Source organism: Anas platyrhynchos, chromosome 6 (assembly GCF_047663525.1).
Source record: "Anas platyrhynchos isolate ZD024472 breed Pekin duck chromosome 6, IASCAAS_PekinDuck_T2T, whole genome shotgun sequence".
Lineage (NCBI taxonomy): Eukaryota > Metazoa > Chordata > Aves > Anseriformes > Anatidae > Anas > Anas platyrhynchos.
The window spans coordinates 19026827-19049334 of record NC_092592.1 but is presented as its reverse complement, the minus strand read 5'-3'; the positions used below and the strand labels follow the sequence as shown (position 1 = coordinate 19049334).

The following is a 22508-nucleotide window of genomic DNA, read 5'->3' as shown; positions in this document are numbered from 1 at the left end:
AACTGAGGTAAAGGAAGAGCAGTTTGGAGTTCTTAGGCAACTAGGAAGACCTCACTACTTTTTTTATAGGAATATGTGAAGATCGTTCCAAGAAGTTGGGAGTGTTGTAAGTGGAGATCTGTGAAGAGAGAATCTTTCCAGAAACACTGCTGAACTGCTTTTCCATCTTCCTTAGTGTTGTTTAACTTAGCTCAGATGTTCACATGAAAAGAGGATCTATGCAGTGGTAATCGCTGTGTTGCCCACCAAGTAATTCCTATGTTTCAAATAATCATGGGCATCAGCAGAAGCTCTGCCTATGTAAGAATTGGTCTTCACAATATGCAGAGGTTCATCTCAAGAAGCCCCAGATCATGACTTCCAATCCTCAAGAATAACTTTACTTACATTTAAAGTAAGGATTGTGACAATTATATATGGCATGTTATCACATCCGAATTCAAATTGAGCTGCTGCCAACAGCCCAAACTGTGATATTTTAACAGAATTTCTTTTCTTTTTTTTTTTTCACAAAGATGTATGTGAAATATTACTTCGTACTGCTCCAAATGTTGTCAGACTTTACATATAAAGGATGGAAAAGTTATGTCATTTGCTAAAACGTTGTAACCCTAAGGTGCAGCTCAGAATCTCTCTCTCTCTCTCTCTATTTTTTTTTGAAGAACTGTTGGGGTTTGTGGAAAGCTGATGCTTTGATAAAAGCTATTCATAGCTGTTGCTGTTCATTTTTTATTTTTTGAGAGTAAGGCATGCTGTTCAACATGGGACACAAGACTTCAAGTGCTTCTTACCAGTAGAAATTGCTTCCATATTTCCTTACAGTAGGTCACAACATCTTTAGTCTTCTTAAATAATGTGTTCTACTTGAACATAACTCCAAATATAAAATGTTACACCTTCTAAGACATACTAAATGAACACCCTGCAAGTGTCTATAATGTATGTGAAATATGAGGATGTTGTACATAATTCTCCTGTTAGGGGTTTATTTAACATCTGTCAATGTAGAGTGATACAGAACAGACAAGCAGAACGTATCTAGAGTGTATTTCACAAATAAGAGACTGAACGCTGCCACCATCTGACAAGACTTTTTTAAAATCTTAAACTTGATATATATCAAACTGGTGCGGGAAGAGGCCCTGGAACATTTGTCCATTTGCCTTATTAATGAAAACTTTAGCATGACTAAAGAATTTCTGTTTTTCTTCTGGAGCTAGAAGTGATAAGGATGTGATGAAGCATGTATTTGCAGATCACTTGCTTGACCTTGCTACGACCCACAGCTACCACTAATGCTGATTCGCAATGGAGACATTATCACTTATTTAAATCTTGATTAGGAAACAATTATAAGTAGGGTTTTAGTATAGCAGTAAATTGATGTAGCCTTTAATTCATACTATAGATTGAGTGGATAAGCTTTCTGACTATAATTAGAGGGAATTATAATGACTTCAGTTGGTTGACTCATCACCAGCAGGGTAGGGCCTGTGATTATTTCTTCACATTTATATTTTAGTTCACTCTTGATTTTACTTCAGTGCTAAGTTCTATCTTTTAACGTAGTACCAAATGTAGTTACATTTAGAATTGAAAGATGTATATTTTGTGTCAATAAAGGAGTTTTATAAAATAACATAGCACCTTAGCAACACTATACAGCTATGCTCTTTCCTTACAATTCAAGTGATAGAACTGCTCTTAATAAGTTGGGGGATAGGTATTTTCGTGTGTGGTTTAACAATAAGAGCGGGGAACATTTCCTTTTTGTGTATAGTCAAATGGTAGATGCGTGGTTATTTTCAGTACCATTTTGTTTTTGAAAATGTTTTGTGAATTTTGCTAGATGTTTGTTTTGGTGGTTCTTAAATGTTGTTTTCCTTATGCTCTCTCTCTATGTATTTTATTTTTGCTTTTCTACAAATTTCCATTAAAGATACTATGTTGTTTGATTAAATCTAATGTGGAGCATATCCTTTAAGCTAAAGAACCTTTTTCCTATGTTTTTACAAGGTATTTCAAATCTATTTTATAGTGAACTACGTCTAATAATTAAACTTTACATTAATTGTTAAGCACTCACCAGCATGATTAGGAGTAAATTCTTTATTTGTTGCTGACCTTCCCTCTCTTGATGGAACTGACTTTTACTTCTGGTACAGAAGAGTTCTGTCAGATCAGTGTGTGTCACAGTGCTCTGTAAGCACAGAATTAGATATGGTGAGCAGAGAGAAAAAAGGACAAATAACATATCAGGCATATTAATTATTTGTTGTTGTTTTTGTTTTTTTTCTGTCAATCTGCAGTGGATGATTCAGAGCCCTTACAAAGCTGCAACTTTCTTTGGGTGCATTGGCAAAGATAAATTTGGAGAGATATTAAAGAAGAAGGCTGAGGAAGCTCATGTGGATGCCCATTACTATGAGCAGAGTGAAGAACCAACCGGAACCTGTGCTGCCTGCATCACTAGTGATAACAGGTATATGGGGCCTTCCATATTTTCATAAGACACAAATATGTGGAACATAATTTGTTAGGAATATTTTAATTTGAATGATAAAGTATTCGCACTGGTTTGAGACAACAAAGGCTGTACAACACAGTTTAGGATCAGGTTGGTTAATATACCTTTAAAGAATAGCATTTACTCAACTCATACTCAACCACCACTTCTTTCTGAACATTTGAAGTTTCCAGTTGCTCTAAAGATAGAAAATATATGGGAGACAAAAGTTGGTTAACAAGTATGTTTATACAGCCTTTATGAAAATGGATTGCCACATAAAGAATAGACTTGATTGGCAAGTAAACAATGTACATCAGATAATAATGTGTTTAAAGAGGATACACGTTGGCATATAGCCTGACAAAAAGGGTTAACTTGCTTTTATACAAGAGGAAGAAAAATTTTTTGTTGGGAAGACCTGGTGACTGTAATTCCTTGTCTTCATCTTATCTGTTGTTTCTTAATTTTGTCTTTCATGTTTTAACTTATTTCATCTTTCATATGGCCCCTGCAAATAAAAATTACTTATTCAGAACTCTAACACATTCAACCTTACTTAGACACTAAGGACAATGTTGTTTTTTTTTGTGGTATTTTGTATGATTTGAAAATATTTCATGAGGAAAAAAGTGCTTATGGAGTCATCCATTTTGAGTATTGTAATAAAATCAATAAAACAATTTTAGAAAGAGACAATGAAGGTGATAGGCATTTATCTTGAGCATATCCCTTTGCTTTCTTCTTTCTCTCTCTGTCCACAACACTTGAACTTAAATATTTCTTGTTTGCTGATTACCTACTTCCTGATGATTTTTAGAAGTTCCAAAACCAGACAGTCATATCTGCCTTAATCTTAAGATGTTGCTAGCACAAACCAACCCTCCCTGGTATTTCCCAGCATCCAAATTTTCTGATACTAGGTACTGAAGCAATAATGGAAATAGTATCTGTTACCCTGAGGAACATTTTCTTTTTGTCTGTGCATAAAAGCAAAATACCGTACCAGCAGCACTAACTGAACTAAGAGCCAGGGGAAGGAGAATTTAACATATAATTTGTAGAACCCTAGAATAAGGTATCCCCTTAGGAACTTTTTAAGACTCTACTTAATACTCAACCAAGCCTTTCTTTGTGTGTAAAATGTTCCAGCCCCCTAACAATTTTGACTGCTTGCTTCTGGACTCATTCCTTTATGTCAGTGTCTGTCTTGTAATGGAAAGTGCAAAACTGCACTTGATACTCCAGATGTGACCTGAAGTGCAGAACAGAGGCATCCCCCTGTTTGGAATATGTAACTTCTTCTTCCCTGCTGACAATAAGCTTGCTCATATAGGCCAGGATGTGACTAATCTTTTCTCTGAGGATACACCGCTGTCTCTTGTCCCAAGTTCTCACCAGCACCTCCACGTTCTTTTCTGCAAGGTATTGTATCCTGTCAACGCTCAGCCTATACTGTTGCATGGAGTTATTCTACTGCAGTTGCATGACTTTGCATTTGCCTTTTAAGTCTTCTGCCAGCTTTTTTCTCCAAGCTTTTAGAGATCAACTGAGTGACAGACAGCCCTGTCCTCCAGCTTATCAACCTGTCCCGTGCAATTTAATGCCATACATAATGTCTTACTCTCAGGAAAGAGTGTTCATACTCAATGGAGGAAGGAAGTTCATCCATCTTCATACAGATTTTTGACATTCATTATGTCTACAGACTTTTCCCTTCATCTTCAGATCCGTATTCAGTTTTTCAAAGATAAGACAAGCAGTAAAGACGTTTGTGCTCTGTGATTCTCTGTTTAGTGACATAGTGTCTTTGCATGCATCCTTGTAGCAATCACCACTTCCTAGTTGGCCTGATGGGAAAATGAAGTTAAGATCATCAGTAGACATGCATCATGAGCTCAGGAAAAATGTTTACATAATTTCCCATGCATTTCAATAGAATTTGAAAGCTTAGGTAAATTTATTCATAAAAATATCTGCAAGTACTTCTTTAACTTATTAAGCAGTATTTTTGGTTTCCTAACATGAAACACTTGTCTCTCAATATCAAATCTTTGTTCAAATAACAGGAACTTCATCTCTGGTGGTGCTTCATCTTAATCACTGTTTTAGAACATGCTTGAGAGTGTGAAGGGATTATGAGAGACTTATATCCCTCCTTAGAGGATAGAATAAAAGAGGCTGATAGTTGCCACTAAAGCCTTTATTGTGCAACCCTCTTTCTTTTATTGCAAGCAAGTTTATTCTCAGCCTTTTGTTTCCCTCTGATCACTACTTGGTTTTCAGCATTTTCTTGATTTGTAAGGATGTCTTCAGCCTGCTGCAGTTGATATCTCTATTTATTGGCTAATCACTTATCCCAACGGAGGCATGTGCTAACTTCCTTTTTCAGGTAATTCAGCTTTCTTGTCTCTTTTAGAGATCTGTGAGCTAGTAAATAGCACTCCTGGTTTTCCCAGTAAGTGACTGTGTGTATTTATGTTCCAGGTGTCCAGATGTGAATATTTCTTGTTTCTGCTAAGTTTTTCGAGCTTTTTGCTGAAAAGGGTTCTGAGCTAATTTGTGATGTGATTTGTTTTTTTCAGAGCTTTTCGAGAAAATTATAACCCATGATTAAACTCTAAAGTAGTACCTACACTCCATTATAATCTGTGACTTCGGTTCATATGTTCTGCTCTTAAATACCCACGTGCACAGAGTTGCCTTTAAGCTGTTAGACTTGAAACACTTTAGCTGTCTCCAGTTAGTGTATTTCATTGAAAAACATCTACCTTCTCTGTGTTTCACATGTTGAACTTAGTGCTGTTAGACTTACAGTTTTAAATTGGAAAATTAAATTTCTTCATCTTCAGTGAAGCAATCTTAATTACATATAACATGCAGAGCATCTCTACAGTTGGACTTAGCCACTGAGAGCTAGGTTTACAGTTTCAGGGGCATGTGGTGAGTGAAAGCAAACATATGAAGGGTCTTTGCTTAGGTTTCTGGAACATAACTGCTTTTCACTTAGCAACACATACGGGCAGATTTTTTTCCAGCAAGGGCCTTAATGGATATTTAGGGCTTGATTAAACTGGGAAGTTTAATTTGCTTTATTTAGTTTTCAAAAGATCACCAGAGGTACACACACGTCCCTTGGATTTACTCGATTATCTCTATGGATTTCTTATCATTGACATTCATCAAGAACAAAACTTCTTGCCTTGTTACTAGTACTGCTGCTGAGGCTTACTCTATTTTTATTCTGCCTGTTTTCCAAATTCATATTAGTTTTCTTTGGCTTTGGGATTTAGAATTAAAGAGAGAAGACCCAAGAATGTTTCTGAGATGAAACGGCACAGAATCCTAATACATATCTTAATATATTTAGAAAAAGTTAGTCTAGCTTCTTGTTTAACTTTTGACATACCCCATGCGTTCAATTGACAGTGATTAAAGCTTCAGGAAGTTCTTGCTTTTTATTGATTAGGAACAGAAAGAAATTGTGGTAGTGGAAAGATGCTGTTTTGAGTTGGAATAAATTTTCAAGATTTCCTTTCTTGATTACCTCTCAACGCTTGTAGATGGTACTCAGTGTGGAGGCAGAAGCATACCTTGGTAGGAGCAACCTGTAACAGTTCACACTGTCCCACTGTCATTGCTTGTTAGTGACATTTATGTGGAAAAGGATGGTACGTACGACATCAGTTGTACATATTCTGTAGGAGCTGACATTTTTCAGTAGGCACACATTGCATCTGTAACTACACAGTACCGGGCAACTGTGGTTAAATACCTTAACACAGCAATGTGTTAGTTTTAAAGGTGCATCATGTCATGATTAAGTCTTGAAACTTTTTTGTAATAAAATTTCACGGAGAAATTTAGTCATGGTAGGCAGAGTTGAAAGCTAGTGTATAAACTGTCTATGACCTGCTTTTAGGAGTACATCTATAACTTGTGTGTGTTTTATAAGACTGAACTGAATGTCTGCAGAGGAGGATTTAAAACAGAGTATATCTTATATGTAGCAAAGTAAATACGAGTATTTTTATTCTTGCTAGTGGAAGTTGTGTCCTATGTCTTGTGTTGTAATTTGTTAGGAAAGGATGAAGTACGAACAAGTTTTTGGTATTTTTCCAGTAGGGCACAGATAAGCCAAAGGTGTTTTGTTTTTTTTTTTCTCGTTTATTTGTTTTTTTTTACAATTGAACGTCTAAAAGCCTGGACCCATTTTCAAGTAGTTGATTATTCATTTGCTAGAGGAAAATATAAGTCTGAGGGGAAGAAAAAAAAAAAAAAGGCTTTTAAAATAATATGACTGTTTATTGGGAAAAGTGATAATGGCAGGATATACATATCCAAAAACCTTTTGGTCCTGATGAGGGAAAATAGTTTTCAGAAGATAAAGTAAAGCAGCTGTTCCATTCTAGATGTTGGATAATAGCACAGTTTTAATGAAAACCTTCAGATGCTGCACTGTATGTAGGGAATTGATGACAAAATGGAAAAAGGTTGATTCTAAACAAATGAATGAGTATGGCCAGTATAATAGTGTTAGGTTATGGAAACTAGCTAGCTGAATTTAAAATATATAATTTAATATAATTATATTTTATGTATTATTCAGAAGCAGCTATTATGAAATGATCAAATAAAGTATATTCATTTTATTGTGCTTTTTGTCTCTCTCTTTTATGTTCCTCTGAGGATGTTCGAATATCTGTGAGAAATTTAGTTATTCATCAGAAATTTGCAATAGAATTAAGGAGGATCTGATGCCTGATTTTTAATCTTTTAGGTCTCTTGTAGCTAACCTCGCTGCTGCTAATTGCTATAAGAAGGAAAAGCATCTTGATTTGGAGAAGAACTGGAAGTTGGTGGAAAAGGCCAAAGTTTACTATATAGCGGTAAGTTCAGCTTCTTGCAAATTGTGAAAGTTTGTGTAGAGGAGATGTAAGCAATAGCCATGCCTATTGCATATGTTTAGGATGATTTCTTATGAATGTAATGAAAGAAAATGACTGCTTCAATTTTAGCATAGTATGATTTCTTCAAATTTAAATGTGCAAATGTAGAAGTATGTTTTAGTTGCATGCTTTCTTAAAGTAGTGGGAAAAATCATAACAACTAAACATATTTTCAGAGCTTTTGTAGTAGTGCATCAAATTTACATTTCACATTTTCTAGTAAATTGTTGTGAAGGATGCACAAATTATGTAGAAAAACACTATTAGCATAATTATTCACTGCAAACAGTTTGAGTTTATTTGTGTGAACAATCTTAATTGCTATTTATTCCATAGTAATTACTACGGCACCTTTATAACTCAATATTTCAGAAACAATGATTGTGACAAATCTCTTGAATGTGGGCGGTGGGGCAAACTGATTTTAATGATGAAATCTTACTTCTAGAATAAAGAGGTTTTGAGTATGGGAGATTAATAGATTCACAATTAGTATTTTTGTTTGTGTTTGGTTTTGTGTTTTTTTTTTAACAATCCAGAATGAATCAAGCCAGATTACTGTATTTGTGCAGATTACATCTTGCATAAATATAGAAGCACTGAATTTGTTTTCATCTTGCTCTCAAGTTGATACGAGTGATCAAAATTAGCAAACACAAAACATCTATGACAGATAAAAACCTCATAACATGCATGCAATATATGGATTCTGTATGACAGCTGCTTCCATTCTGCTACCTGAGCTATGTGGGAACAGCTGGTAAGAAGTGTAAAAAATTGATTATCCAGGAGGAACAAGTTCATTGAATATACAGTTATTTCTTTTAGCTAGTGTTAATGTCTCCTACAGCCTGTTAGTGTGCACTGCTGTAGGCTCTACATGGTTGTTATTGATTCTTGTGTATGGCCAAGACTGCCCCTTTATAAACTGTCAAAAAATACTTACAGCCTTCTCAGTATACAGAGAAAAATAAATCCTGCTGCTATTGCTGTATGTTTGTGCTGCATCAAAAATATAGAGATGTTTTGTCTATTCATTTTTAATGTCTGTTTTTCAAGTGTTCTGTGTTTATTTCCTAATAATTATACCTCAGTGTGTTCCAAATGCCACACTTAGGAATTAATGCTACTGGCTAAAAAAATATTGGAAGTCTAAGAGCATTGTTAAATGAAGAACATCGACAAATGTTAACAAAAAATGTTAGTATGCTGTACTAAGCATTTTTAATATTGTTATCATGTTTATATATAAATACCACCGAAGTTTTCAATATATAATTAAAAAAAAAAATCAAACTTAGTGGAGATGCTTTAGGAAAAGTGGGAAACATTACATGAAGTAAAAAGGGGATTTATTTCTTTCTTTTTAAGGTATAGCATCCAACTAAAATTTTCCAAAGCAACTCTTCTGTGTTCATTCAGTTTGGTCACTTTAATTTTGACTAGGTATTTCACTAAATAGATTTTTATTTATATTAAAAGTTTTTATTCAGATGTCAGTTCTGTAACGTACCTTTGCTTAAGAGACATAGAATTATTGTGCTAAACTGAAGATAAAGCCCAATGTATGCATGTTAATTGTTAGTAAATAACACTGAAGTGTTATTAGGAATGTATTATATATTAGGTATTTGACTTCAGTTTAAGGAAACATCTGCTTGCAAGAGGAGATCTGTTGGGTAAGGAACCTGGTTCATTCCTGTAGCAATTGCACTTGAGGTTGGGTTCATTTAAGAGTTTTCCAGGATGCTGTTATCACTTCAGATTACAGATTCCTCATGTACATGTACCTTCACTTAAAGAAAGGAGACAATGTGTAGAACTACACACAATCTCTTCTTCTACTGTGTTTGTGCCTTTTCTTTTTTTCTAATTTACTCACCAGTTTGTAGTGGTCTAGGGGATTAAACAAAATCACCTAGTGAACAATTACCACTCGTGCAGTATAGGGCAGCTCTTTCAGTCTTTCATTTGCGCACTGTTGTGTCTGTCTTCACTTCAGTCTTGTTACCTATTTTGACTTTGCACTGTGCATATGTTGCTTTTTATTTCCTTCTTTCTGTCCAACTGTCACCTATTTTCTGGATTGCATTAGAATGTATATTAGTGACAGAACATGGTTTTTGAGAAAAAATATCGGAGATTATCAAACAATCTGTTTTCTTGGCAGAGCAGGCCCATTGTTGCTTTAGGACAGGTCTACGATATCCTGTGGTCATCTTTATGTGCTTGCTAGAATAGATGATAGGCTTTTCGATGCAGCATTCAGCAGAAAGGTCCTCAGATGAAACTTAGCCCTGAAATCTAATCAATTCACAGAGGGAGGAGTAGGTACAAAGGAAAAGATAGTGAACCCATGAAAGAACCCATAAAGACAACTTCTGTTACCGTGAATCAACACAATACATTTATTTTAGCCATCTGGTAATCAGATCCGGCAGACAAAGTGGAGAATGACTAACAAAGAATAGAATGCTGTAAATCACAGTTAAAGCAAAATGGAGAGAAGCTGCCCCAGCTTTCTCAAAAACAGTGAACTTTAAAGATGTATCTTAATCATTCAAAATTACTATGTTGTATCATTGAAGATGGGTTACACGGACTGTCAAAGTTCGTGCAATTTTTTTTCTTTTCCAGATATGTAATTTTTATACTTGCAGTAATTTCTGCCATTGATATTGTATCTTCTGGTCTGTCGTATTCATTTTGTTGTATTGCTATACTGCTGGTGTCTGATTAGAATTCACTGCTAGGGATATTATTTGGTTCCTATAGGGGCTAGAAAATCTCTTCCTCATACATTTCTCTTACTTCAGAATAAGTGGTGTGTTATAACATTAACCATTGTCACTCTGTTTCTGAAACTGTGACACACTGGGCCACAGCCTGACCTGAAAACAATCTGAAATTATGTTTTGTGTATGATTTTTTTTTTCATTCATTCTTTCTTCCTTCCTTTCTGTGAATCTGTGTTTTCTGTCAGGACTTGTATTTTAGAATTCTTATGTGTTATAGTTGCATCTTACAAACGTGGGTGATAGAACAACTCCATGTTTGGGCACTTGGCTTGTCATATTTTCAGAGGGATTGAAGAAGCTGATGGTTGCATTACTGTATATGTGTAGGCATCTCTATAAGAATTCTGTAACTTATTTTTGTTAAGATCATATTTTCAGCACCAACTGAAATTTTTGGGAGTTTCTGGTATTCAGTTTCTTAGACCTTAGCCACAAACATTTTAACATATATAGTCATTACGTTTGTTATGAAGGCTTGAAATGTGAAGATTTTTATTGTAAAAAATACATCTGTTGATAAGAGTTGATTAGGAGAGCAGAAAAACTGAAGAATTTTTGTTGTCATTTGGCTCCAGTTAGCACCTTTGTGATGCTGATTATAAGTAAGGAATTTGGCACTTGTCCTTCAATAAGGAAAAGACTGGAAAAGGAGAAAATGCTTCCCACTGTTAGAAGCTGCAGCTAACCTTGTGAAACTTAAACACAGTAACAACTGACACTACTTTCTTATACAGACAGATGAATTTTAACTTTCCATCTGTATTTGAGCAATATTGCTGTAAGTGGGATGCTTCCCAGGTGTTTTTTCTCATGTTCCAATTAATCATCCTTATTTCTCCCAGTTATTTAGCTTTACTCAGACCTGCATCTGTTTAATACTTGCAGTTGGAGGTGTTAAGTGGGTAAAACTCTGCCACTTGCTAACATTTTTGGTGATGAAGTAATAAATGTGTTCCTGGAAATTCCTTCACTTCTCTCTCTTTCTCTCATCTCTCTTCTCAAAAAGTTATCTTTACTAAACAGGTGAAGTGGCAGTGTTGATGGCAGTTAGGTTTCCAATTCATGTAGTAACTTGAGTGTTTGGAATGGACCGGTTTATGTAGCCCTCCAAAAACAGTCAGATCTTCATAGAAAATCATTCGGATCATCCTTGAGTAAAATACTTGAATCTTCTTTTGTACAAAGTCTGATTGTTGGTTATGTTTGAATTTTTGTTTTGTGGTTATAGTTGGTATGCTAAAAAGCTGGTGTTCATGTGTTTATGTGATGTGTCTCAAAGCTTGTCTTGGTAGCACCTACATACACTTCCTGTCTAGCCATTTGATAGAGTGATGGCATTGATGCTCACACTCATCTATGTTCATGAAAGAGACTTACAACCACATTTTTACCTTATTTTATGTAGTGTGATACCTTTGCTTTTTGCATTTATCACACCTAAAGCTTCAGTTCCTGTGCTACTAGTTGTAGCAAGAGACTAGAGGAGCAATCAAGCTCATAGCCCTAAGACTTATTTCTATGCAGCTGAATTTTGGGTTGCTCACTTTCCATATTGGCATACAACATCTTGCTCAGAAAAGACAATGCTCTCACTCAGTCATATTTATGTGGGCTGTTGTTATTTCACAATCTGTAGAAGTTTAAACCGTTCCTACTTTCATGTAACAAATAATAGAAATTTCTCAATGGTTATGTCCTTCAATTGCACTGCACTGAGTATAAAACTTTCTAATACCACTTAGATTTGTTTGCCTGCAGTTAAATTACATTCACCACCTTCAGCATCTTTTGTGTTTACAGAGTTAATGGCAAGTGTAGTTTAACTTGATGTTAATGACAGTCCTGATTGAGACCATGTATTCTGGTCTTAGGCTGTGGTTCAAGTAGGAAATGTTATATATTGCAGCATGTGATAATGAACCCAATGTAATACTGCTGGAGGAAAAGTTTTTAAAGCTCCAAACACCCTGGTATGTTTCAACAAATACTGTGGTATTTTTATATTTATTTTCTTTTAATGCTTAAGTGCTTGTCTAAGCAGAGAGATACTGTGGTGGTGTAGTGGGCTTGATGGCGGAATTATCTGGTTTCAACATGAGTCTGTCAAAACATAAGCTTCATGTCAGCAATGTGTAGCAAAGCTTAAATAACATTTTACAGTATTTTACATGGGTTTTGGCTATTCTTCTCGAGAAAAAATACTGATTATATTAACAATGTAAGTATAAATGAAATTTCTTTTGTACCGTCTCCTCCTTTCAGAGGCATGTTCAATGAAGGCATTTTTATTGTAATTTAGTGCTATGAAGAGTATGATAATTTACAATGGATTGTGATAGGTATTTTTCTTTGAGATGAACTGGGTCTGTGTGTGCATCATGGGAAATAACGGAGACAGACACCAGCAGGAATGAAAATATACCCTAAAAAGTCTTTTGTTTAAATAACTCCACAATACTTTTTTTTACCATTGATAACTTCTGCCATAGTGCTCTGGCATCAGTATGTATGCCATTTGACATGCAAAACTATTTCTCTCAACAATGAATAGGTTTTATGGCCAGGAAAACACAATTCTGAATGTCTTACTTGATCATAAAGAAGAAGCTGCAGCTAGCAACAGTTAGTTGGGGCGTTATTTGCTGGCCTCAGATAACATTCCCTTGCTGAGAACCTCCACACTGAGGAATTGTTTTCTGGGAGTTACAGATGAAATGTGACAAATCTAGAGAGCGAAATTGATAAACCCTCTATCTCACCAGGAGCAAATCGGCCATTTACTGCTTTCCAAAACAAATATGGGAAAAACATTTTCTCATAATCAAAGAAATTCCCAGTTCATTGATCAAAATGCAAAGAAGAGTTTTGTTTAAACTGTTAGCTCTATGCATTGTCATTGTGTGTTGTATTTAGGGTTTGTTGTGCTTTATGCTACCACTTCAGGTATGACTACTCATGCATAGACATATTTTCCAGTGTTTTTTCGGGTAATTTATATGGAAAACTGCATTAGAAACTTTTTTTTTTTTTTTTTTCAAACTTTGGTCCTCTAAATGTCATTGTTTGAAGATGAACGCATCTTCCTGGAGAAAAATGCATCATCAACTCTTAAGACAGATTATACATCCTTTTTCCATAATAGAAAATTAATGAGAATCTGTCTAACATAGTAAAAATATTTATTTCTAAATGTTCACCTCTGTTACTAATTACATTTATTTATATGAAGAATATATGTTTCATCTCCTGTCATTCTCCTCCTACCCCAGTAGCCTTTAAATTGCAGATAAACTTCTTCAGCACAGTAATTAGTGACACTCAGTCATTGCTCCTTTTATCATGTGATTTTTTTTTAGAAGAATGCATTATTAGAGCACTTACACAGCCAGTCTAGCTGCAACAGCCAGGCGGCAATAGCAGTGCCATTTTTCACAAAGAAAATGTTGAACGGGAGCCAAATGTTTGGTGGCAGAGTCTGTTGCTAGGAAATCAAGTTCCTGAGGCGATTAATGACAAAGCAAGCAATAACAAGAAGGCAGAATTACAGATTTAAAAGAGAGGGAGAAAAAAAGTGGTTGGTGTTATAATTACCCAAAGAAATCCGTACTCATTAAATTGGCTGTTTTTATGATTGACTTTAATTGGAGGTTAGCTCAGATATTTAGCTCCTTTCCCACCCCTTTAAACACACACATGCACATAATCTGTAGAACTGCAGACTTGTTTTTCTAAGCATTGAGAGGAGCTTGCCCTGTAATTTGATCCCCACTGACAGATGCATTTTCTATGCTGCCATTTTGAATTAACCTATTGTGCAACAATTTTCCTCAGCTCTGTTGAATAAAACATCAAGTCTTATTACCTCAGATGGATTTGATAGAGTAAAAGAATGTACTTCTAGCTGAAGTAGACTATTTGCAATGAGTTCAGTGATTTGAACTCTGCCAACAAGCCCCAATAATTTGTGATGTATACTTAAAGAACGAAAGAGAGAAGAGCCACGTGGGGGGTCTTTTGGGCTGTATGAAGTTCAAACACAAACCTTGGAGTAATATTGTTGTTTGCGCTGAGGTTATTCCCTGAGATCAAGTCTTTTTAGATAAAGCATGTTAACTAAGATTTCTCCCATTAATCAGACTTTTTTTTTTTTTTGCACCGGAGCTTCTCTTGCTCCCGGTGGTTATCCAAACTGTCAGGCTACTGGGGGATTAGGAAAGTAAAAATCAATTCCCCTCTCCTGAAACCCTAACAGTTGGATTTTTCCTATGAGACCTTTTTGTGAAATGTTCTCACCTAAAGTTAAACTGGAATAAATGATGTTTTAAAATAATGTTAAATTCCAAATAATGTATACATTGTGGTGAGGGCTATCACCTTACTCGCTCTTCTCCCCAGCTAGAAATACTTATCCAGTTGGCTCAAGAAAATGTTGGCACTGAAATGGGGAAGAGACTGACCCTGACACTTAAATCCTGTCATGTTTCATTGATCACTTTCAAGACAATCTTCCCTACTTGCTGCAAGTGATAAGTGAGAAAATATCCTTTTGCAGCACCTGTAAGTGAACATACAGAAGCTGGACTATAAAAGCTAGATAATGCCACAGCTCTCCAAATTCCTAATCAAACAGTGAAACAATAGAGCCGCGTATTCCGTCCAACAATACACACATTACTAATCAGATGCCAATGCCAAGCTGTCTGCTTTGTTAAATACCCAGGTTCCCTGAGGCAAGAAGACAGCTGCTATAACTACTATGAAATTTGGTAGCTCAATCTATTTTTGCTACCCTTGGGCTATCAAGCTACTGTTAATTCAGACCACCCCAATTGGTACACTTTAGGGATTTTTTTCAGTGTTTGTAATTAAAATGATAAAACATCATTATTACTCGGAAGATGTTGTGTGTGCTTTGCATTTGACAGATACCTACAGAGATAAACCCAGCGTGTAATTTTCATTGACATAATGGTTGTGATTGCATTAGCCTTTTAAAAGTATATTGCTTTGTGGGGAAAAAAAATCAAGGGTGGGGGGGAGGGCATGCTTTTATTTCATTAGCAGAATTCGTGAATCTGTTGAAATACTGAATCAGTCTCTTGGCAGTGTCCGCACAGGCCGAGGCAGGCGGGCGGTGGGCAGTGGTGCCAGCTCTGCTGCGGGCAGCCCCTGCTCCCCCGCGACCGCCTTTAGGGACGCCCAGCCTCACGGTGTAGGGAAAGTCTGGGCAGGCTTAACACACTATTTAAATGTAAATTAAAAAGGGAAGCCTTCATGCTCAAAGGGGTGAGGTGAGCCAATTTGAAGGGAGATTTTTACCGCAGGTCCTCTTGCATGTCAGTCTTTATTAGATGCTATCTTTATGAGAGCACGAGAATTTTGTCTGTTACCATGTCAACTTTGTTAGAGCAAAAGCTCAATACTAAAGCACCAGCAAATGCAGGAGTTAAAAGCTCTGAATTAAGCAGTGTTGGTTCTGTCTCAAATTATTCTTGTTTTCAATACTTCTTTGGTAAGATTAAAAAAAAAGAATTATTAATTTAAGACACATTTACAGACTAAACCATGTGTAATTATTCCTTATTTTGGATGCTGACTTCCAAAATTAGTAAGTTGGTCATTACTACTCTGTAAATTGTTGATTGAAATTTGGGGTTCCACCTTTCTTCCAAAGGAGTTCATTTCATTAGCACATGGAGACACTGTAGGCTCCATAACCCTGGCGTATGTATTTGTGTCCACGTCATCATCTGCCACGTGTTCTGTTTCACACAAAGAACACAATTTTTTTTAGCAGCGAAAACTTCATATGCATGTGTGCACCCTGAGAGCTGAGTTAAGCTATTTGAGGTAGTCCACTACTTGGTCTGAACTTGAAATTATAGTTTCGTTTAGCATCTGCATCTGTAATAAGGTTAATGCTGTTGCTAAATACAAAGCTATTTTTTCCTGCAGAAAGGTATGATTAATGATTGTTTTCCTTCCCCTTTATCCAAAAAAAAAAAAAAAAAAAAAGACAAGAAAACATAGTGTAAATGTGTAAATGGATGGAAGTGCAGATGATGTATCTCCAATGGATTTTTCTATACTATGCAATTTTTTCAGCAGTCCGTTGTCCTGTACAGTGAGACTTCAAGCTGTGATGCTTTTCCTTTGCTTTGAAATGATCGCTCTGAAATGATCACATTTGTGCTTGTTATTTCAAAACCAGCAACTTCTGCACTTACATATTTTCAAGTTTCTATAATGTATAGGTAGTATAATGTGACTCTTACATGCTTCCCTTTTAGCTCAGAAACTGAACTGTACTGAAAAGCATTGATCTACACTGTGGACTGAAGGTGTTTTGGGATAGCAGGGGCCACAAGCAGGATAGAAACCCCAAGTATACTTTTGATTCTTCAAATAACAATTATTGTTTTAAAAAAGTAAAAGTTTTTTACAGCATATAATATCCAGATGCTAAATATCTGTGTCAAGTAAATCTTAGTGTATGCCATGTTGTATGTGGTAGTTATGTACTAGAGTAGGAAAAGTGTTTTCCAGAAATGCTTTTGCACAGATTTTTAGTGATTACATATTAAGGATAAGCTTTATATGACTTCCAGATTGGGCTTTCTACGGCCTTGTAGTAGATTCTTTAGCCCCTTAGGAGGCAGAAGGACTGAGTCCAGCCAGGCTTGTTTGTTTTCAAGATCATTTGGAAAATGAATTGACTGATTCCAGAAGCAAGCTCTTTGGAAGTTCGTTTGAAAGAAGCTACATGCCATAAGATAGAACCTGGATTGGCCTTGGCGCAACAGAGGAAAAACTCCTGTCCCATTTCTCAGGGGAAATTATTTCAGTTGAGATCTGGTGGTTTTGTCGTTGTTCATTTGTTTGTGGGTGGTGTGGTTTTTTTGTTTGTTTGTTTTTGGTTTTGTTTCTTTTTAAAGAATGGAACTCTACTCTAAAGCAAGGGCTAATCAGGTTTTGTGGTGTTCCTGCTAGTTTTAGGACTGATGTTCAGTCAGGAGTAGACTGGGTCACAGTGCCTCAGACTGCCTGGGTTGGTCCAAATAAAGATTTTTTTTTCCCTTTAAATTAGGATAAAATACTTAGGCAAATACTAAATTCTGTACAAAAGTAATAAATAGTGTTTCAGAAGAAAGTTCTGAATTGGACAAATAGAGGTAGATACTTTCTAAGATAATATTCAAACCATTATTATGGTAGCAGGTATCGCTTGACTGATGAAACATCATTGTACCAATACGAACAAGAAGATAAAAACAGCAGTACTAATCCTTGCAAAGGTTTGACATAAACAAAAGCTAAGGGCACTTAGATTTTTCCACAAAAGAAGGATTTTGCTGATGCAGCTGCTGTGCAAAAGCCTCCTGGGGCTTTACACGTCTCTCTGGCATAAGCACCCTAATGTGGAGACAGTTTATAACAGCTGCTGTACCAGCAGAAATGCTCTCATCTTCCCGGACTAATCGTGCTAGCACCAAAGTGTTTGTTGGCAGGGCTGTGTTGGTTAAGGGCAATGTTTTCTTCAGTGTTTCTAAATAATGTAGTTGTTCTGGCAAAAGTGTTTAATAAATCGTGGTCCATAATATTCACCATAAATATCAGTATACTCTAACCTTGTGGTTTCAAAGCCCAAAGCACAAAATTTCCTGTATACAGTATGTGAGTAATAATGCCTAGCCCTTGAAGATCTGTAGATAAAAAGATCAGCCTCATTGCCTGTTTCTATGCTAAAGTTACTGAAGCTGTGTTGCACAATACCACTGTTCTTAATAGTTGTTTTTTTTGCCAACTATGGTATTGCCAGATGCAATATAACAATACTTCCCTGCAAATTTGAAAATGGTGGGGAACAGCAGTTAACAGTATTTAGCATGAAATATGCCTAAGCATATGCCTCTGAACATGTCTTTTTAAGACCATATGGAATATAATTGGTGCTGAACAACATTGAGGTGTTTTGTGAAAAGTAAAGGCTAAGCATTATGAAGTCACAAAATCATAAAGAATGAGACAAATAAAAGAAATAGGAGGAAGAATGGGGTGCTGAATTCTCTGTCTCTTGCTTTCACTGCATGACCCGAGGTGGAACGTGACAGTATTTTTAATAATTTTTCTTTACAGTAGGGTTAAAATTAAGATGTTCAGCAAAACAGCGGCATATAGGTAATGGTCATGGAAGATGGTATGAATAATGGGAGGGATGCGGAAATAACATTGCCATCCACTGAGCATACCCAGAAGAATATTGGCTTTCATAGCTGTGCTTACTATCATTGGCAGTCTTTGTATATGTAGTTCTTAAGACACTTGATTACAGAAAATTAAGGTAAGAGTGAATTTCATCCTTAAATATCAATTTCTCTGTCCTTTCAGGACTGGAGTCAAAACTTAGGGTTTTTATTCATTTACTTAGTAAGATATTTTATTTCCACGAGATGATTTAGACTTAGGACAGCAATGAGCTAAAATTAAAATTCCTTAGTTTTATTGATTTTAATCATCAGTTGAATTTTAACTGTAGCTGGAAATGTAGGAAAAAATACAAAAAGCATGGTTACATAAAGGATCCAATTTTCTTTGAAGAAAAAAAGGGAAATTTTCAATGAGCATATATAAAGGATAGCAAGCATTTATTCCCCAGAACTAGTGCTGTCCCTAAGTGCTTCTTTATACTGCTGAGAATGGGCTGAAGAGAGTTTCTGCTGAGGGCTGTAGATTCTTATCTGCCTAATTGAGCCATCATTTGTTGACATGAGGGAAATCACGTGTCCTGCCTTTAATGCACTGCTCAGTAACAGCAGGAGTGTAAAATGTACTTCATGGAAGTGTAACAGAAAATGTTAAAAGTTTTTAGAATTGCCTTATTTACAGAGTGTTGTGAGGTTTGTATTGCAGCAGAATCATGTTTGAATGTTCAAATGGTAAATAAGTTAAATAAAATCATCAGTTTCTAATTACTTTCAAAGCATTGAACTTTTTTCTATGACAAAGGCTCCAAACCTTCAGAATATGAATTTAATAAATTCTTAGTTTTATCAGTATGATCATAAAATTGTCAGTAGAATTGAAAGCAGGTGCCGTCTTTTTTTCTTTTTTTTTCTTTTTTCTTTTTTTTTTTCTTGAGCAAAATATTCCTGTAGTAATCTGGCCAATTGCAGAGCTGATACCAAGTGTTGTACAGTGGTGAAAGGAACAACAGAAAACATTCAATATTATCATTCAGTAGATAAGTATCAGAAAAGGTTATTAAAAACACCTTGTAATTAGAGGCACATTCTCTACGCAGTCCCTCTAGCACATCAATTTAATATTAAACTTCAGCCTTACTCCCTAACCTCATTTCCTATTTTGTAGAATGTAGAATTACAGGCACACCATTGTCTTTGTTTACCAGCATGGTGTATTTTCAACATTAGGTTGAATCGATCTCATCTATAAGAAAAGTTAATTTAAATTTTGTTTTCAGAATTTTCAGATTACTGACTGCTGTATTGATGAAGTGATATCCTAGATTGGAAGATAATGGTACAGCAGCAAAACCACTTTAGAATTATCATTCTGTCATACGATTTCCGCGTGATATGGAGAAGTCATGTAACTGAGGGACATGAGACTGGTATAACTGGAGGTTAGTTTGTCAATTAATAGATAGTCTGATCATGTCTGTTCATTTTCATATTGCCAGCAGTCTGATCACCACTGACCTGACAGAGAAGAGTATGAGAAGACTACTTGATTCTTCCTGCAGCTGCAGGTCTCCATAGGAAATCTTCTCAGCTAAAAATAGTTGGCAGCTGGAACAGTGTTGTATGTGCCTCTCATTTTACTGTTGCCCAACCATCCACTTGTTTCTGCTGTTGGAATGGGATACTTGTCTAGGAGGACTTTTGATCTGATAATTTACTATTGCAGCTTTTAAGTTCAAAAGATTCATACCTTGCATCTCTCATCCTTGATTTTGACCGAGTGAGAGAAGAAAAATGAAACTAAGAAAGTCAAAAAAGTTAGAGATGAAAAAGAAACGTGTAAATCTTTTCATTCATGTTAGGAAAAATGCTCTTGGGCATGTCATTACATTCCGTCTGTTAATGTTTTACCTAAAAAGAATACACATACTTTGTTTTATTTTCAGATAATTTGTGATGATATGAATACAGTAAAGTACAGTTCATGGGCTTGTGAACCATGGCAGAACACTTACTGTATTTTCTACAGTGTTTGAGCTACTGGCTTTATATTTGAAAATAGCATTTGTTAAGCAATAAATGTCATAAGTATGCATTACCAACTAGAAAGAGACACAACAGTATCAGCGTTGACAGCAAATTGTTAATTCTGACTGTACAATGCAAAAAATATGTAAATAAGTAGAAAATTCACAGGTGGACTTAGACTTTCATACATAGGAGGCAACACCTAGCATGCCACACAGGACATGAATTCCATTTTCCAAGCTGAAGGCTATAAATGACTATAATTGTTAGAAATTATAATTGAATCACAGTCCATGTGTATTTAACCTGGAGTCCAATTTGTCTTTGCCTCCTCTTGTTTCCCCGTTTGGGAGAATAATTCATAGTATTTGACAGAGATGTGATATTTTGGTGCTGAGTGATGTATTGCCAGGAAGGAAGAGCAATGTCACATTTCCTCCCATTCTCCTCTTTTCAGCCAGTTTATAGACTAGGAAGCATTGGATTTTGTTCTTGCTTCTTCCTTTGTACTCATAACATAAATGCTTTTGTGTATATGCCACAGATGCATCAGTTGGGCTCTGGTAGGTCATTTGCTCCTTCTCCTCACAGTACGTGAACACTGTTGATACAGCTAGTAACAGCTTGTTCCAAAAATCTAAATTCAGTCACCTTGTTTTTTCATTCTTACTAGTACCATATATATTGTAACACTAAAAGTAGCCACTTATGTTTTACTGTAAATAAATACTACTTAATGTGCATGAATTTGAGAAAACTGTTGTCCTATTTTTACAATTCAGCTAAATTTTCAATTTTTATAATCAAAACAGTAGGTAGGTTTTAGGTTTAAATTAAGAGAAAATACGTAGACGTATTCGGAACACATAGAAGGTGCTTCTGCCGATAGCCAGAAGACTCTTAAATAAGAAAAACAAAATTTAAAATTCTTAATAGTACCGAGTATATGCGCCCTCTTGGTAATTTATGTGTATTCCTGGTTTTGCCAATTCAAAATGTCCATTTGAAATCAATTTCTGGTTTTAGTACAACAAGAAAAGAGGGATTTTGATAATAAGAACCTTGGTTTCTTGATACAGCCACCGGCAAAAAAATACTGTTGCAGACTGACTCATCTACACTAGAAGGGCAACAGTGGCCCACAGCTAAATAAAAGAAAAAATCAGTTCAACTGTGTACTCTTTTATGTTTATGTACGTGTCTTAATCATTTTAATTGAAGTACGATTAAATACTTATGACATGAGTAAACTAAAAATTTGGGTTATGAATTAGGCGAAATCTTAAAGACAATCCTCTACAGATTTTGGGCTAAATCTAGAATGTGTTTATAGTCCCTTCAAGTTGAAGAGCTTTGGCTAAATATGGAAGTTTTGATGAAATGCATAAAGCATGTTAGCTATAAATTCTACAAGAGCAATGTTTGCTTTGGAGTTCTGTTTGCCTTCGCTGATAAGTTTGCCTAGCAATACTCAGAAATGATGATTGCCCTGAAACGGATGATGGTTCAAAAATAAGCCTTGTGCAAATTAGAAGAAGTTAATATTTGCCTGATATGACAAATGAGTAAGAAGTTTTAGAGCAGGCATAAAAGCAGTTCTCAAATTAAACTCTCTTGATTAAAAGAATGAAAAGCTTTTAGAAATCCTGTGAAACGTTGTGTGTTCATCTTCTGTGTCAGTAGTGTTTGTTGCCAGAAGAGCCACAAATGTTTGAGAATATATTATTATAAACTACCCAGTTCTACCCAGATGTTAAGGATTATTATTAATGACTCACTTTGCCTTGTAATTGCCATAAAGTTTTTCATTATAAAAACCTCTGAGAAGACTGCTTTCCCAAAATTTCTCAATATGCTCCTTTTTTTAAGCTTTATAGCTTATTTTCTAAAAACTTTTTGCTTCTGATGTCTGGTATCAAGTGTTTTTTGTTTTGTTTTGTTTTATTTTTGTCTGAAACACATTATAGAAGGACACACATAGAGTTGGTCTGTATTTATTTTATTTGGTATAGTTTTATTGGTATAA

The 22508-nt window shown here is 35.5% G+C and overlaps 1 protein-coding gene across 1 annotated transcript in view; it reads left to right on the top strand.

Annotated features, from left to right (window-relative positions):
• ADK (adenosine kinase) overlaps positions 1-22508 on the top strand; it is a 278665-nt gene that overhangs the window by 120696 nt on the left and 135461 nt on the right. The window contains exons 5-6 of the mRNA XM_027460598.3: positions 2310-2482; positions 7287-7395. Of these exons, the coding sequence (XP_027316399.1) occupies positions 2310-2482; positions 7287-7395 (282 nt within the window). The remainder of the gene's footprint in view (positions 1-2309; positions 2483-7286; positions 7396-22508) is intronic.